The sequence below is a fragment of the Dermacentor andersoni genome, chromosome 8 (assembly GCF_023375885.2).
Source record: "Dermacentor andersoni chromosome 8, qqDerAnde1_hic_scaffold, whole genome shotgun sequence".
Taxonomy (NCBI): Eukaryota; Metazoa; Arthropoda; class Arachnida; order Ixodida; family Ixodidae; genus Dermacentor; species Dermacentor andersoni.
The window spans coordinates 32439843-32455123 of NC_092821.1; the positions used below are offsets into that span (position 1 = coordinate 32439843).

General features: G+C 45.9%; 1 protein-coding gene across 1 annotated transcript; it reads left to right on the forward strand.

Annotated features, from left to right (window-relative positions):
• The first annotated feature begins 737 nt into the window (after nucleotides 1-737).
• LOC140212945 (uncharacterized) lies at nucleotides 738-10063 on the forward strand. The gene is made up of 4 exons (XM_072284048.1): nucleotides 738-755; nucleotides 834-1072; nucleotides 5433-5641; nucleotides 7027-10063. Exons 1-4 carry the CDS (start codon nucleotides 738-740, stop codon nucleotides 8025-8027), a joined length of 1467 nt encoding a protein of 488 aa, XP_072140149.1. The 3' UTR covers nucleotides 8028-10063.
• Nucleotides 10064-15281: the final 5218 nt, after the last annotated feature.

A 15281-nucleotide genomic window follows, 5' to 3' on the forward strand; every position in this document is an offset into this window, starting at 1 on the left:
TTTATTCTCTCGAGTGAGAGCCCCACCACCAGGCCTCAAAACGGTGATGATGAGTATGTACAGGTGAGAATATGAAGCGTATGAATAATGCTCACAATAGATATATATATATATATATATATATATATATATATATATATATATATATATATATATATATATATATTGTAGTGGAGAGGAATGCCCGGCGCTGCAGCCACATCGCCTGTCGCCCGGGAGGCGCGAGCTCGAGATTGCCTGAGCAGCTCTGGTTGAGACACGCTGCTTGCTGCTCTTTCAGGCTGTATTCATATTGGATTCTGGTAGAGGTGCTATGGTTTTCCCCAACCTGGAATTACGCACCCGAACCCTGCCATCCGTCATGCCTGACTACCCCAGCCCGACATCCCCACCGGCTACTCCAGCCATCGTATGTGCCGGTGCTCAGCGTCAGCGGGATCCTGATATCTTCAGCGGCACCGATGAGAAAGACGTTGAAGATTGGCTGGAATCCCCTAAATCTCGGCAACGCGATCTTCTATTTATCGGGCGTCGCCAAGCTGTAATTCAAAAAACACGAAGCCAATCTCCGCACATGGGCTAGCTTCAAAATCGGCATCGCAGAAGCTTTCGGCCGCGCTGGCGTGCGCAAACTTCGCGCTGGAGAACGCCTACGAAACTGATCCCAGCAAACTGGTCAATCGTTCACCAGCTCCATAGAGGACATCGTCGACCTCTGCCGGCGTGTCAACCCGACGATGGCGGAGGCGGACAAGGTACGTCACATCATGAAGGACATTGCCGACGATTCCTTTCATATGCTGCTCTCAAAAAACCCAGGCACTCTTTCTCAGGTCATTGAGCTTTGCCAGAGATTCGACGAGCTCTGCAGGCAGCGTCTGCTCGTGCGGCGCCCTCCTGCGTCCGACGAAGCCCTCGCAAGCATGACCGCGGCTCCTGAAATGGACTCCCTGCTTTGCCAGTTCAAAGGGTTCGTCCGTGCTGAGGTCGCTCGTCAGCTTTCCCTGCGGTCCTCAGCCACGCCACCACCTTCGATTTTTCCGGCCAACCTTCGCCAGGTCACCACGGGCAGGTGTGCGCAGCTCTCCCTTCTGACCGCGAGACTCCGCCTGTGCCGACTCCCGTTGCTTTTCCCGAGTTGACTGCACCTCTCAGCTATGCCGAGGCTCTCGCGCGGCCACCACTTCCGACCTTTGCGCCATCCCCACCGGTCGTGCCACTGCGCTCACCTCACTTCGTTCAGCCTCGGTACAGCAATGGACAATGGCGCATTCCTGACAACCGGCCAATATGTTTTGCGTGTGGTGTACCTGGCCATGTTGCACGATTCTGTCGTCGCCGCGCAACGTCCTACCGCCGTAGCTTCGACGCCGCACCATACGTTTCCCCATACCCGTCATCCTCCGCGTCCCAGAACCCCGCCCAGATGTCTTCCTACTCGGACCACCGCCCTCTTGTAGGCCGCCGTTTTCCATCGCCTCGACGCCGCTCATTTTTGCCGATGCGCCGTCATGATTCTTCGCCGGAATGGGGAAACTAATCGTCACAATTCCAGAGGCAAGAACTGCGTCACCCACGAACAGACCAACGCCTCTCCTTTCTCTGTCTAACGTTATTGACGTATGTGTGGACGGCGTCGCTGCACTCGCCGTCGTTGACACTGGTGCCGCAGTTTCAGTTATTAGTGACAAACTTTGCCGTTCGCTCAAGAAAGTCACGACGCCACTGTCCAACGTTTCATTTCGTACTGCCAGCGCAGACCGCATCACGCCTGCAGCTGCGTGTACCGCTCGCGTTGTGATCAACGGCCTCCTCTACATGGTGAAATTTTTGGTGCTGTGTTCTTGTTCCCACGATCTTATTTTGGGCTGGGTCTTCTTTTTCCGCTAATAAGGCCGTCATCGACTGTTCTCGTGCTGAAGTTGAATTTGAAATTCGGTGTAATGCCCCACTCCTTGACGCTCATGAACCTGAAGATAAAGTATTCCTTGCCGAAGACGTTACAATTCCACCGCACTCATCTGCCCTTGCCACAGTGTCATGCAACATTGTTGCTCATGCCAGGGCACTTTTTACGCCATCTGCAATTTCCGATCGTCGCGAATTTTCCCCGCTGCCTTTCGTTCTTTTGGACGTTCATGCTGGCATCAGCAGACTGCTCGTCGCCAACCGATTATCCTGTCCTCTCACTTTGCTTCGTGGGGAGTGCGTTGGCCGTGCCTAGTGTGTTGGCCGTGCCTAGTCAGGGTTACAGTGACCTGTAACCCTGACTCTGCTACCGTCATTGACATGCCAACTTGTCCCATCGCCACTCATGAGGTCGGCGGAGTGACCTGTAAGCCTGCCCAGGAGCCCACTTCGCCCGATGTTTTACATAGCTCCATCGCCGACACGTTGACTGTTTCTCAACGCGCCCAGCTTCTACGCCTTCTCGACAAGTTCCGTTCGTCTTTCGACTGCCGGCATGTTCCCTTGGGCCGCACGTCAACTGTTTGTCATCGCGTCGACACGGGTACCACTGCGCCACTGCGACAAAAACTATATGGGGTATCCGCGACAGAGCGCCGTGTTATCGACGACCAAGTAGCTGACATGCTCCTAGGCATCTCCCGTTCTTGTTAAGAAGAAGGATGGATCGATTCGACTCTGTGTCGATTACCGTCGTCTTAACAAAATAACTCGCAAAGATGTTTGCCCTCTTCCGAGAATTGACGACGCCCTTGACTGTCTCCAAGGCGCGGAATTCTTCTCTTCTATCGACTTACGCAACGGCTATTGGCAGGTCCCCATGGCACCCGAAGACTAACCTAAAGCGGCCTTTGTGACACCAGATGGCCTATATGAATTTCGTGTCATGCCTTTCGGGCTTTGCAACGCCCCTGCAACATTTGAGCGTATGATGGACAACCTTTTGCGTGGTCTCAAGTGGCAAATGTGCCTGTGCTACTTAGATGATGTGGTCATTTTCTCGCCCGATTTTCCCACCCATCTTTGTGGGCTGGAGGAAGTGTTGGAGTGCCTAACTGCCGCCGGCCTTCAGCTCAACCTGAAGAAATGCCACTTTGGCGCAAGTCAGCTCACCATCCTTGGCCATGTAGTATCTAAATACGGTATTCTTCCTGACGCCGCCAAGCTCCATGCAGTTGCTGATTTTCCCAAACCTTGCTCCGTAAGATAACTTCGCAGCTTCCTTGGCCTGTGTTCTTACTTTCGCCACTTCATTCGGAATTTTGCGTCCATCACCACTCCCTTGAATCAGCTTCTACGGAGCGATTTGAACGATTACGCCTGGTCGTCAGCTTCTGACGATGCCTTCCAAGAGTTGCGTCGTCTACTGACCTCGCCGCCCATACTGCGTCACTTAGACCCGACAGCTCCGACCGAAGTACGCACCAACGCCAACAGTATTGGACTCTGCGCTGTGCTCGCGCAGCGCAAATCTGGATTCGGCGAGTACGTCGTTGCATACGCAAGGCGCACCCTCACCGAAGCCGAGAAGAATTATTCCGTTACGGAGAAGGAATGTTTGGGCATAATCTGGGCACTTGGTAAATTTCGACCCTACCTCTATGGCTGCCCCTTCGGCGTGATTACAGACCACCATGCGCTTTGTTGGCTGTCCACGTTGAAGGACCCCTCAGGTCGATTAGCTCGCTGGGCTTTGCAGTTGCAGGATTTCAACATGCGCGTTGTCTACAGGTCTGGCAGCCGCCACACCGATGCCGACGCGCTTTCCCGTTCGCCCGTGTCAACCGAAAGCGATGCCTGCCTCTCTGCCGTTGCCCAAGTACTTTCGTTCCCAGCAGGCTGCGACATAGCTTCGGAGCAACGCAAGGATGCCTGGATTAGTACTCTTATCCGCTTCCTTTCAAACCCGTCGACTGTACCTTCACTTTCTCGAGCTCTGCGCCATCAAGCATCTCACTTCAAAATTCGGGATGGACTTCTCTATTGCCGGAATTACGTCTCTGGCGTCCGCAAATGGTTGCTGGTCAAACCTCGACATCTTCGTGATGAAATATGTTCTGCCTTCCACACTGACCCGCAGTGTGCACATGTGGGTGTCGTCAAGACGTACACCCGGCTTCGCTCCAGGTTCTATTGGCGTGGCATGTACACCTTTGTGTGCAAGTACATTCGGTCGTGCCCTCAGTGACAATGCCACAAGGTTCCCGCTCAGCATGTCTCTGGTCCACTCCAACCAATCTCGTATCCTGCCAGCCCCTTCAATCGCATTGGCATTGACCTGTATGGACCCCTTCCGAGCACGGCTTCCAGGAACCGCTGGATAGTAGTCGCCATCGACCATTTGACGCGATACGCAGAAATAGCCGCTCTGCCTGCTGGCACCGCTCGCGATATACAGTCCTTCCTCCTGAAAAACTTTATTCTCCGTCACGGTGCACCTCGCGAACTTTTAAGTGATAGAGGATGTGTCTTCCTCTCCGAAGTCGTAAATGCGGTCCTTGCTGAATGTCGCATCGTTCATCGCACCACCGTCGCCTACCCTCCTCAAACTAATGGTCTGACGGAAAGATTTAACCGCACCCTTGGTGACATGCTCTCCAAATATTGGCGACATGCTCTGATCACACTGATTGCGACCTTATTTTGCCATTCATCACGTTCGCCTACAACACTGCACCGCAGGCGACCACAAACTTCTCCCCATTCTTCCTCTTGTATGGCCGCGAACGTTCAACTACCCTGGACACCATTTTTCCGTACAGACCCGACTCATCCAAATGTACGCCCATCTCTCAAGCTGCCCGCCGCGCAGAGGTATGCCGTCAGCTCGCCCGTTCCTTTACAACCGTCGACCAATGAAAACAAAAATCTAGGCTTGACGATGATCACCCGCATTTTCACTTTCTTCCGGACTCGCTTGTGTGGCTTTGGGTTCCCGCCGTTCCTGCTGGACTCTCATCTAAGCTTGTCTCCAAATATCAAACACCCTACCGTGTTGTAGCGCAGACAACGCCTGTGAACTATATTGTCGAGGCTGTCACGCCACCTACAGACCAACGCTGTCGTGGTCGTGAAGCCGTCCACGTACAACGCCTGAAGCCGTATTACGACCCCATGATTCTATGTTCACCATGAGTCGCCAGGATGGCTCCTTTTCCTGTGGGGGGCGATTGTAGTGAAGGGGAATGCCCGGCGCCGCAACCACATCGCCAGTTACCCGGGAGGCGCGAGCTCGAGATTGCCTGAGCTGCTCTGGTTGAGACACGCTGCCTGCTGCTCTCTTGTGCTGTATTCGTGGATGACCTGGCGAAGGTTCGCCGGCAAAGGCGAAGGTGGTGGCGTGGCTGAGGACAGCAGCGAAAGCTGACGAGCTACCTCAGCATGGACGAGCTCTATTATTTGGCAAAGCGGGGAGTCAATCTCTGGAGCCGCCGTCATGCTCGCGAGGGTTTCGTCGGACGCAGGGGGGCGCCGCGTGAGCAGACGCTGTCTGCAGATCTCGTCGAAACTCTGGCAAAGCTCAATTACCAGAGAAACAGTGCCTGGGTTTTTGGAGAGCAGTATATCAAAGGCATCGTAGGAAATGCCCTTCATGATGTGACGTACCTTGCACGCCTCCGCCATTGTTGGGTTGACACGCCGGCAGAGGTCGACGATGTCCTCTATGTAGCTGGTGAACGTTTCACCATTTTGCTGGGATAGGCTGTGTAGGCGTTGTTCTGCGCGAAGTTTGCGCACGCCAGGGCAGCCGAAAATTTCTGCGATGCCGGTTTTGAAGCTAGCTCACGTGCGGAGATCGGCTTCGTGGTTTGAATCTTTGAAACCACGAAAATTTGAAACTTAACAGACAGCGTAGTACTATAGGGAACAGACTAAGTAATGGAAATGTAAAGTTAATACAGAAAAGTTAAAGCAGTTTTTACAATTGTCATAAAATACACAAAACAGTTTCTTAGAAAAAAATGAATATCTGAAATGCTATCAAATTGCAAATATCTAGAATAAGTACACTGAATATCCAGGAAAAAACAAGACATGTCCTGGGGAACCCCACCATTTTTCTAACCTTGTGTGGTGAAGCTCCATTCTCCCTCCTGCATTGTTGGTCATTGTCCTCTTCTGCATGGGTCCTGATTTTGCGTTTCGCAGTTTGCAAATAGTGCAAATAGTTACGCTGGAAACGTAGCGTGGAAAGCACGATCGACAAACACTGGAGAGGACAAGCGCTTTCCTTTCCATGCTATGCTTTCAGTGAAACTATGTATTACCAACCAGCCCAAGCCTATACTCTTCTGAATTGCACATGACACTGGCAAAGTAGAACTTGGATCACGATAGGCCATGCTGAATGGCCCAGCTCCTGTCCAAAAAAGTAAAACAGAGTCACTGGCTAAAGATACAACGTGGACAAATCATTTATCCAAAACATATACCGTTTTTATGAACATCTGAAGGTTGCACGCAAGTATTTCCGTGGGGTATACGTGCGCACATTTTATTTTCTTTCTCGGCTGTTCTGGAAGAGGATGCAGGCTGTAAGTGGTGGCGGACTATATGGAGAAAACTATGGTATCTTCTAGTGGGGGCTCCTTGCAATCTCAACTTACGTAAACATTCACAAAGTTAAGCCTGTGATAAGAAGAAACCCACTGATGATCTCTCGTATAAGACAAATTGTTTGGCAAGTGGCAAATAAGGCCTACGGGCCTGAAGGGCTCATTAAGGTTAAGAGAGCAAGCTTGGTCAAAGCATTTTTGAAAGTGTTCTTTAAGGCTCAAGGAATCCAAGAGAGTCGTCAAGCACTCCACATTCTGTCACTTATGATTTTTTTTTGTCTAAAATACTTTTTATAAGTACCTTCACAAACAGGGTCATAAAGCATTAAAATGCAGAATTATCTTGTAAACTAAAAATGATTAGAAATTCATATGTTTATCGCAGTCTAAGGCACCCTGAAGATCTCTCAAATAATAAAAAAGATAGCTTCTCATCAAATTTAGCATCTGTGTTCTTTTTGGCATTTCATAACTCTTACCTACTTTTGTTTTATTTGTGCAGCATTGAGGCCTTCTAGTTCTCCGTCAACTGCCAACTGTGACAACTCAAAGCAAGAATGCCTCCACCAATGTCACCTATGTGACTATGAGGCTGATGAACTGTTTCATCTGGAAGCACATGCCAACGTCCATACTGGCGAGAAGCCATTTCAGTGCCCTTCATGTCATAGGAGCTTGTCAAACAGATACAGCTTAAACGTCCACTTGCGCACCCAGGCAATCGATAAGCCATTTGAGTGTTCTCGATGCCCTCAGAGCTTCTCACAAAAGTGCAACCTCAAAGACCACCTGCGTACCCACACAGGTGAGAAGCCATATCAGTGTCCTTCATGCTCTCAGAGCTTCACATACAAGGCTAAACTGAAAGTTCACCTGCGCACCCACACAGGCGATAAGCCATTTGTGTGCCCTTCATGCTCTCAGAGCTTTTCACAACAGGCCTATTTGAAAGCCCACCTGCGTACCCACACAGGCGAGAAGCCATATCAGTGCCCTTCATGCTCTCAGAGCTTCACACGCCAGTCTAGCCTCAAAGTCCACCTGCGCACCCATACAGGCGAGAAGCCATATCAGTGTCCTTCATGCTCTCAAGGCTACAGAAGGAGATATGACTTAAAGTGCCACCTGCGCACCCACACAGGCGAGAAGCCATTTGAGTGCCCTTCATGCTCTCAGAGCTTTTCACAACAGGCCCACTTGAAAGCCCACCTGCGCACCCACACAGGTGAGAAGCCATTTGAGTGTCCTTCATGCTCTCAGAGCTTCGCACGCAAGTCTACTCTCAAAGTCCACCTGCGCTCTCATACAGGTGAGAAGCCACATCAGTGCCCTTCATGCTCTCAAAGCTTCAAAATGAGATATGACTTAAAGTGCCACCTGCGCACCCACACAGGTGAGAAGCCATATCAGTGCCCTTCATGCTCTCGGGGCTTCAAAAAGAGATATGGCTTAAAGCGCCACCTGCGCACCCACACAGGCGAGAAGCCATTTGAGTGCCCTTGATGCTCTCAGAGCTTCGCACGCAAGTCTATCCTCAAAGTCCACCTGCGCACCCATACAGGTGCTCTTTATGCTCTCAAGGCTTCAAAAAGAGATATGACCTAAAGTGCCACCTGCGCACCCGCACAGATGAGAAGCCATTTGAGTGCCCTTCATGATCTCAGAGCTTCTCACAACAGGCCCATCTGAAAGTCCACCTGCGCACTCACACAGGTGAGAAGCCATATCCGTGCCATTCATGCTCTCAGAGCTTCTCCCAAAAGGTCCACCTTGAGACACATGAAGCAAGAAGCCATTTCAAAGCCCAATAATGCCTTCAGAGATTGTCGTTGAAGAATGCCCCCAAGACACACCAGCTCATTCATGCAGGTGACCGGCCGTATAGTTGTAACGTCTGCTCCAGGTCCCTTACACAGTCTCATAACTTGAACAGACATAAGGGATCACAGCACCATGATACTCTAGGGTAGGTCAAGAACGATGTTGAATGAAATCTGAATTATAAATCTACAAATGTGTAGAATGTCGCATAGTGTTCTACTGCATGAGGTAGCACAAATGTTTTCATGTGCTCATAAAGGGAAGGTTTAACTCGGGCCCAACTCTGATACATGTAAAATGCAGGAACACTTTTCTGAGATAACTACTGGACGAATTATTGCTTTTGAGACAAAAAGATAAATTCTAGTGGGTGCTGGATGCAGAATCTTGATTTAAGGCCTTAATGTTATAATAGCAATTTACAAAGATTTGAAAAAAATTTAAACGAGAAGTTATTAAATTCGCAGCTCTGCACCTAGAATAGTTATCGTAGTTCTGTAAACTGCATATGGTAGATAATCAAAAGCGGAGAAATCTGATGTATCAATTTATATCTTTCGTCAACTTGTTACATTGTTTATGACGTTTTTTTAAAGTCCTACTCACATATTGGTGCTATATTTGAAGGCATTGTTTAATATATCAGTATTGTCCGCTTTAGTTGTGTCCTATTTGATGCATTTGACAGAATTGTGATAAATGTTTTTCATTGCCGAGTTAGAGTTGTATACTTGATAGTTTCGCTTTCGGAAAACTTGTGATTTTCAACAATTTTTATCAAGAGATTCGCGGCCTAAATAAAGCATTCACTATGAACACTCACTAGATTCTTACTATTTCTTTTAAATACAAACAACCTCATCAAATTTGGTGCAGCAGTTGTCGAGAAAAAACATTTATTCTATCCCACGCATTTATTCTATCCCACGTACCTGGCGGTCGCGCAGCGGCCGCCAGGTACTCCCTGTCGGTCCCTGCGTGGGAGACGCCCACTGCGCGCTGACGTGCGTCCTGCAGGACTTCTATTAAAGTTTTTCCAATCCAATCCCCTGTTCTAAGTCTTCCTCTTAAACGGTCACTGAAACACTTTTTTGGGGATGATCCTATTTGCTCTTGATCTTTTATCTAGGTGTTATAGAACACAGAGCAAAAGGAGTTATGAGAACTGACCCCACTAAGCCATTATAGCTGAGAAAAAATTCAATATGCAGTTAAACCTCGATATAATGAAGTCTGTAAAATCAAGGATTTGCTTTGTCATATTGTGCTTTTTATTTTTCCAATAGTATTCAACATTTTGTTTGATCTCAGAAATTACCGTGTGAATGCCCCTACAGAAAGTGTATGTTAATTGTAATACCTATTATTACACTACAGACATCTCAGTGATCTGATTTCTGTAAGTACATTTTTTTTTCAGAATTGTCTTTTGGTACATATAGACTTGTTCTGTTAGATCCACTCACTTTGGCGGGCGAGCTGAATTGAAGCCGTGATAGAGTGTGTAAGTGCAACTGAACGAGGATGTAGAAAGAAATAAGTACACAGAGACAGCACTGACAAGGCTCTGATATGCATGGTTCATCCTGGAGTCTCTTGATCTTACCCAATTTACACCTATTTTTTTTACCTATAGGTACATTTTTAGAGCAATTGATTGTTCATTGAGCTTTGCTATGTCTGTCTCATGAGAGCACCAAATAAATGCTTGTGTTTAATGAGTCTGCATTGTCGGTTCTTGGTACATTAATACATGTACTTGAATGACAGCATGCAATATAGTGTTGTTAGCATTTTATTGTATCTGGGGCTACACGAGAAGTTAAGTGACGGCAGTTGGTTCATTATTAGCACAGAAAGAACTTGTTATAACTAACATACATGAGTAATGTGAGTTTTTAGTCAAATGTCAAGTCCACCATGCCTGATTCATTCCCACGTTTTATTTCAACTGATGTATCGGGTGGATGTCTGCCTTTCCGTTTATTAATTATTTCTCTCCACCTTGTGGGTTTCCGCAGAACTACTACGTAAAACACTTGTTTTTGCTTCGTGTGTTGTCGACAAATTCGACTTCGCCCTCCCACCTGTTAGCCGGCAAGTTAGCTCAGATGGTAGAGCGGCTGCCCCGGATAGGCGGTGGTCCCGGGTTCGAGTCCCGGACCAGCACGAATTTTTCTTCAACTCTGAGGCTTTTCTTTCGAGGAACCCGTATGGATTTCCTTTGTAGCAATTGCTACGGACGGGTGGATGTCCGCTTTTCCCTTTAAAAATGTATCATCATACACATTTTTACAGTTTACATTTTGAGTCGGGCACACATCTGCACTGTAAAATACATTTCTGCACAGAAGGCAAGGAATTGGGCCAATCCTGTTTTTCGACATTTGAAAATATTCTTTCTACATTGTACTTGTGGCTGTCTCTTGTAAGGAATTTATTTCCTCACCAACAATATTGCGCGCAGGACATGTTTTTAAGATAATAAATCCAAGAATTCACTGTTTTGATTAAGGGTGTGTAAATATTTGATACAATAAAATAGGGACATTGTAAATACAAGTAAGTTCTAATAGCCACCGAACATTTAACATATTACCTCGGCACAAATTAAGCTCATATGGAAGCAAAAGTATGATAAATGTCACACCCGTTGGCGTAATATAGGCATAAAATATGAGAAAGTGCGTAATGGAGGCTGTATACGTTTCTAAGAGAGCTAGACTTTCCTGGCTATACGGGGATCATTTCCGCTGTCTGAAGAGCCCTCTGTATGAGAGCAATTTCCCCATTCGTTCCTTGTACTCCATTTGTGCTTTTAGTAAACAATGCTTCGAAACAAGTGCTTTCAAGAAAATGCTTCACAATGCGTAATAGAACCACAGGAACTTGCCAATATAATGAACACCAGGATGTGCGCTTTGTTTTACATATATTTTGATAAGAGCTGTTCATTTTTTGAAAACTATTTCAAACGTATTCTACATTTCTTCCACTCCTGGGACTATTCGATTCGCATTCCATTCAGTCCGAAAAATTACTTCTATATTGGGCAACAATGTACCTACTTGTAATAAACAAACACGTAAGGCTTCTTTTTGCCAGTGCCACTCCTAAGGATTTCCTCCACATCCACTCAGCCATTTTGGTGACACATATGCCTTCGGAATCTGGCACGTTGCATTCACGTGAAGAGGCACTTGTATCAACATGTGTCCATTTCAGTGCGGGTTCTTCTTCCAAAGCTTGCTTATCTTCAACTTGTGAACTTAAATGGCAATTGTCTATTGACGTTATGCAATATGGGTGTCCATGTATTAATTCAAATCTGAATGTGGACTATGCATATGTGTGCACTATGCTACAATGCATTCTGATAGACAAGCATTAACATATGTTCGGATATGTTGAGCTGCCCAGGTGCTCATAGCATGTTCCAAGATAATGTGACAAGTTGTTTCATTCTGTTTTAAATATGCAATGAAAAAATTTGTAAACTCTCATATGACATGACACTGATAACACCACGATACCACAGTCAAGTAGGGTATCATGTATATAGGCACACATTATTGAAATATATTGTTACACAATTTCTTTAGTTATATTAGGATATAGCTGAGGGCAGCTGTGCTGAAGGTTGCAGTGATATTTTTGGTAATCAGTTCCTTTATGTAATGGCTCAACAACGAAGTACTTGTTTATTCACTATGCTTACAAAAAACCTCTGTGTATAGTAAAGCACTTATTAGTGATAAATTGGGAATGTTGCATAGCTCACTAGGACATCTTCTCTGAGTGAGTCGCTGCCTGATTGAACATTCTTGTTTATGAAAAAGGTTTACATGTGTACAACAAAAGCTAATTGCCTATTGTTTTTCTTAGTTAATGCCCTGAATTGTTGGAAAATTCTGTACGGCTAACTAGAACCAATACCGTATTTACACAATTGTAAGTCGATCTATCTTTTTAATCTTAAAATCCACGTGGGGGGGTCGACTTACAAGTAAAACCAAAAATGTGGTACCGCCAAAAAAGCAAGACCAACGGGAGCTACAACGTAATTAGCTTTTTATGTTTGCTCTATGGCTCTACCCATAGCTTTTCATGATTCCGCGTGTTTGTTCGCTTTTTGGAAGGGTTTTTCAACGTTTTGAGAGTTTTACAGTGGACACAACACTCAGGGGGGTGTGTCGATAGTTGACGGAAGCGAACCCGGCAACATTGATGCCTTCGGTAGCATGTTTGGGGTTTATTGACGTTGCCTTCAGCCAAAAACGATCACGTTCTTGTGACGTCTGCGGCAGAAAGGATGTTCTACATCCCCCGTCAAGGTCTGTGGATGGTGGTGCTGGCTAACACTCCCAGGGTTCTACTAGGAAACATGAACACCCAAGAAAGTGGATGGGGAAATGGCGCCGCGGTAGATCAAATGGTAGAGCATCGCACGCGAAATGCGAAGGTTGTGGGATCATTCCTCGCCTGCGGCAAGTTGTTTTTTCATCCACCTTTATTTCTATAATTTATCATTTCTCTATTTTATTTATTAGGCATAAGCAATTTCATCTAAGTTGTCCTTGGTGTTGGTGTTCGTTGGCTTCTTGTGATATGACTGATAAATATCTGGCCTCTCGGTTCTTACATAACGAGGCTCTCAAATCCAGCAACATTGATGCCTTCAGGTAGCATCTGTGGGTTTATTGACCGGTTGCCTTCACTCAAAAATATCATCACGTTCTCATGAAGCCTGCGGCAGAAAGGACGTTCTACATCCGCTGTCAAGGTCTGTGGGTGGTGGTGCTGGCTAACACTCCCAGGGTTCTACTAGGAAGCACGAATACCCAAGAAAGTGGATGGGGAAACGGTGCAGCGGTAGATCAATTGGTAGAGCATCGCACGCGAAATGCGAAGGTTGTGGGATCGTTCCCTACCTGCGGCAAGTTGTTTTTTCATCCACTCTCATTTCCATTAATTTATCGTTTCTTCATATCATTTATTAAGGAGAGGTTCCCCTACGTTGTCCTTGGTGTCAGTCTTTATTTGCTTCTTGTGATATGACTAACAATAATCGGGCCCCTCGGTTAACTCCCCTTCTTCTCGTTTGTACCACTGATGAATTTATCTTTTTGGAGACTTTAATTTTCCACTAATTGTTTCCACAACTTCTTTTTCACCATGTTGCCTTTGAACAGAATTCATTGATCAGCCAACCTGCGTTATGAACACATTAGGCCTGTTACTTACGAATGCTCCGTATACATTTAAGACCGTATCTTGCCAAAAAGGCTTTAATGACCATAATTTAATTGAAGTTACATTGGACTTGCCTCTACCATTCACAGGTATATCAAAAAAGAAAATCTTGGACTCCAACAAAGCCGACTATAACAATATGAATGGAGAGCTCGAAGTATTCTTCAGTAAAGATTTACCATTGTCTTTCTACAGTAGGTCTGTAAATGAAAACTGGGCACTTTTCAAAGATAAACTGACCTCACTTATTAAGCAATGTATCCTAATTATCACAATTTCTAACGATAAAGCAAACCCTTGGTTCACCAAATCTTTTCGTAAACACAGAAACAGGAAAACATTTTTGTATTGTAATGCGAAGTGCTCTGGTACACCTTCTGCTTGGGAAGAATACAAACAGTTTTTGACCAGCTACGATTCCGCAATATGCAATGCCAAAAATAAATATTTCCACAACGATTCGCCTTCCCTTTTGCAAAATACTAAGAAATTCTGGCGCTTCATGTCCTCTGACCAAGGTACTAACCAGTTATCCACTGGATGAAAACAACCTTCCTCTCGCACATTCTGAATCTTATTCTACATTTCATACAATTTTTCATCTGGATTCACTCGGGAAGATGATTCCGATGAGCCATCTGTCTCTTTACACAACTACCAGTACATGCAGCCCATTGAAATCACGGTGGATGGTATTACCTGTATAGTTAAGCAGCTTAAGGCATCTTCATCAGCCGGTATCGATGATCATTACTAAAATTACTAAAATACTAAAATAATACCCATGTTTAAATCTACAAATAAGAATTCACCTGAAAACTACCGTCGATATCACTCATATGCATCTGCTGCAAACTTCTTGAGCTTATAGTCGCCTCCCATGTCTAGAGCCACGTGGAGGATAACAAATTCTTTGCAAGCCAGGACGGTTCAGGAAAACTTGTCATGCGAAACACAGCTACTGGATACCAATTCCCTCTTTGTTGATTTTGCCAAAGCTTTCAATCGTTTCACCTATTGCTGCGTTATTTCTAAATTAGGTGCCCTTCAGTTAGAATCTCTCACTTTATTGTGGCATCAGAATTTCCTTTCCCTTCGCAAGCTCTTCGCGACGGCTAATAATTCGTCCTCTCACTCTTCATATGTCTCTTGTGGCGTTCCACAGGGCAGCATTGTAGGCCTGCTGCTTTTCTTGACCTTCATAATTGATCTGCCAAATAAAATATCATCAAGTATTAGAATATTTGCAATGACTGCGTGTTATACAGGCCAATAAACTGTCCCGACGAACACATTATCCTTCAAGATGATCTTAACATTATCTCTGACTGGTGTAACACCTGGCTCATGGCCCTAAATAAAAACAAATGCAAAATTATTTTTTTTTTTGTACGTAGGCGTGATGTTTCTTATTTTTCCTACCACATACAAGGAGACAAGCTGTCGCAGACATCATTATATAAATATCTTGGCAATTACCTTACACCAGGCTTCTCCTGGTATGATCAAATCTGTGCTGCCTGTGTGAAAGCCTTAAAAACAGGTGATTTACGCCGCAACCTCCGTCAATGTCCCTCTAATGTTCGCAAGTTATCCTAACTTTCCTTCGCCCACAACTTGAACGTGCCTGACCTGGTCTTCTTCCGCTCATTATCAAATTAACTGTCTTGAAGGTGTTCAGAA

What these genes read in the sequence shown, in the direction of transcription:
- LOC140212945 (XM_072284048.1), top strand. An exon ending in CGCCAGGTCACCACGGGCAG is followed by an intron (nt 1,073 to 5,432) that starts GTGTGCGCAGCT and finishes CGTCGGACGCAG; the next exon opens with GGGGGCGCCGCGTGAGCAGA. An exon ending in CGATGTCCTCTATGTAGCTG is followed by an intron (nt 5,642 to 7,026) that starts GTGAACGTTTCA and finishes TTATTTGTGCAG; the next exon opens with CATTGAGGCCTTCTAGTTCT.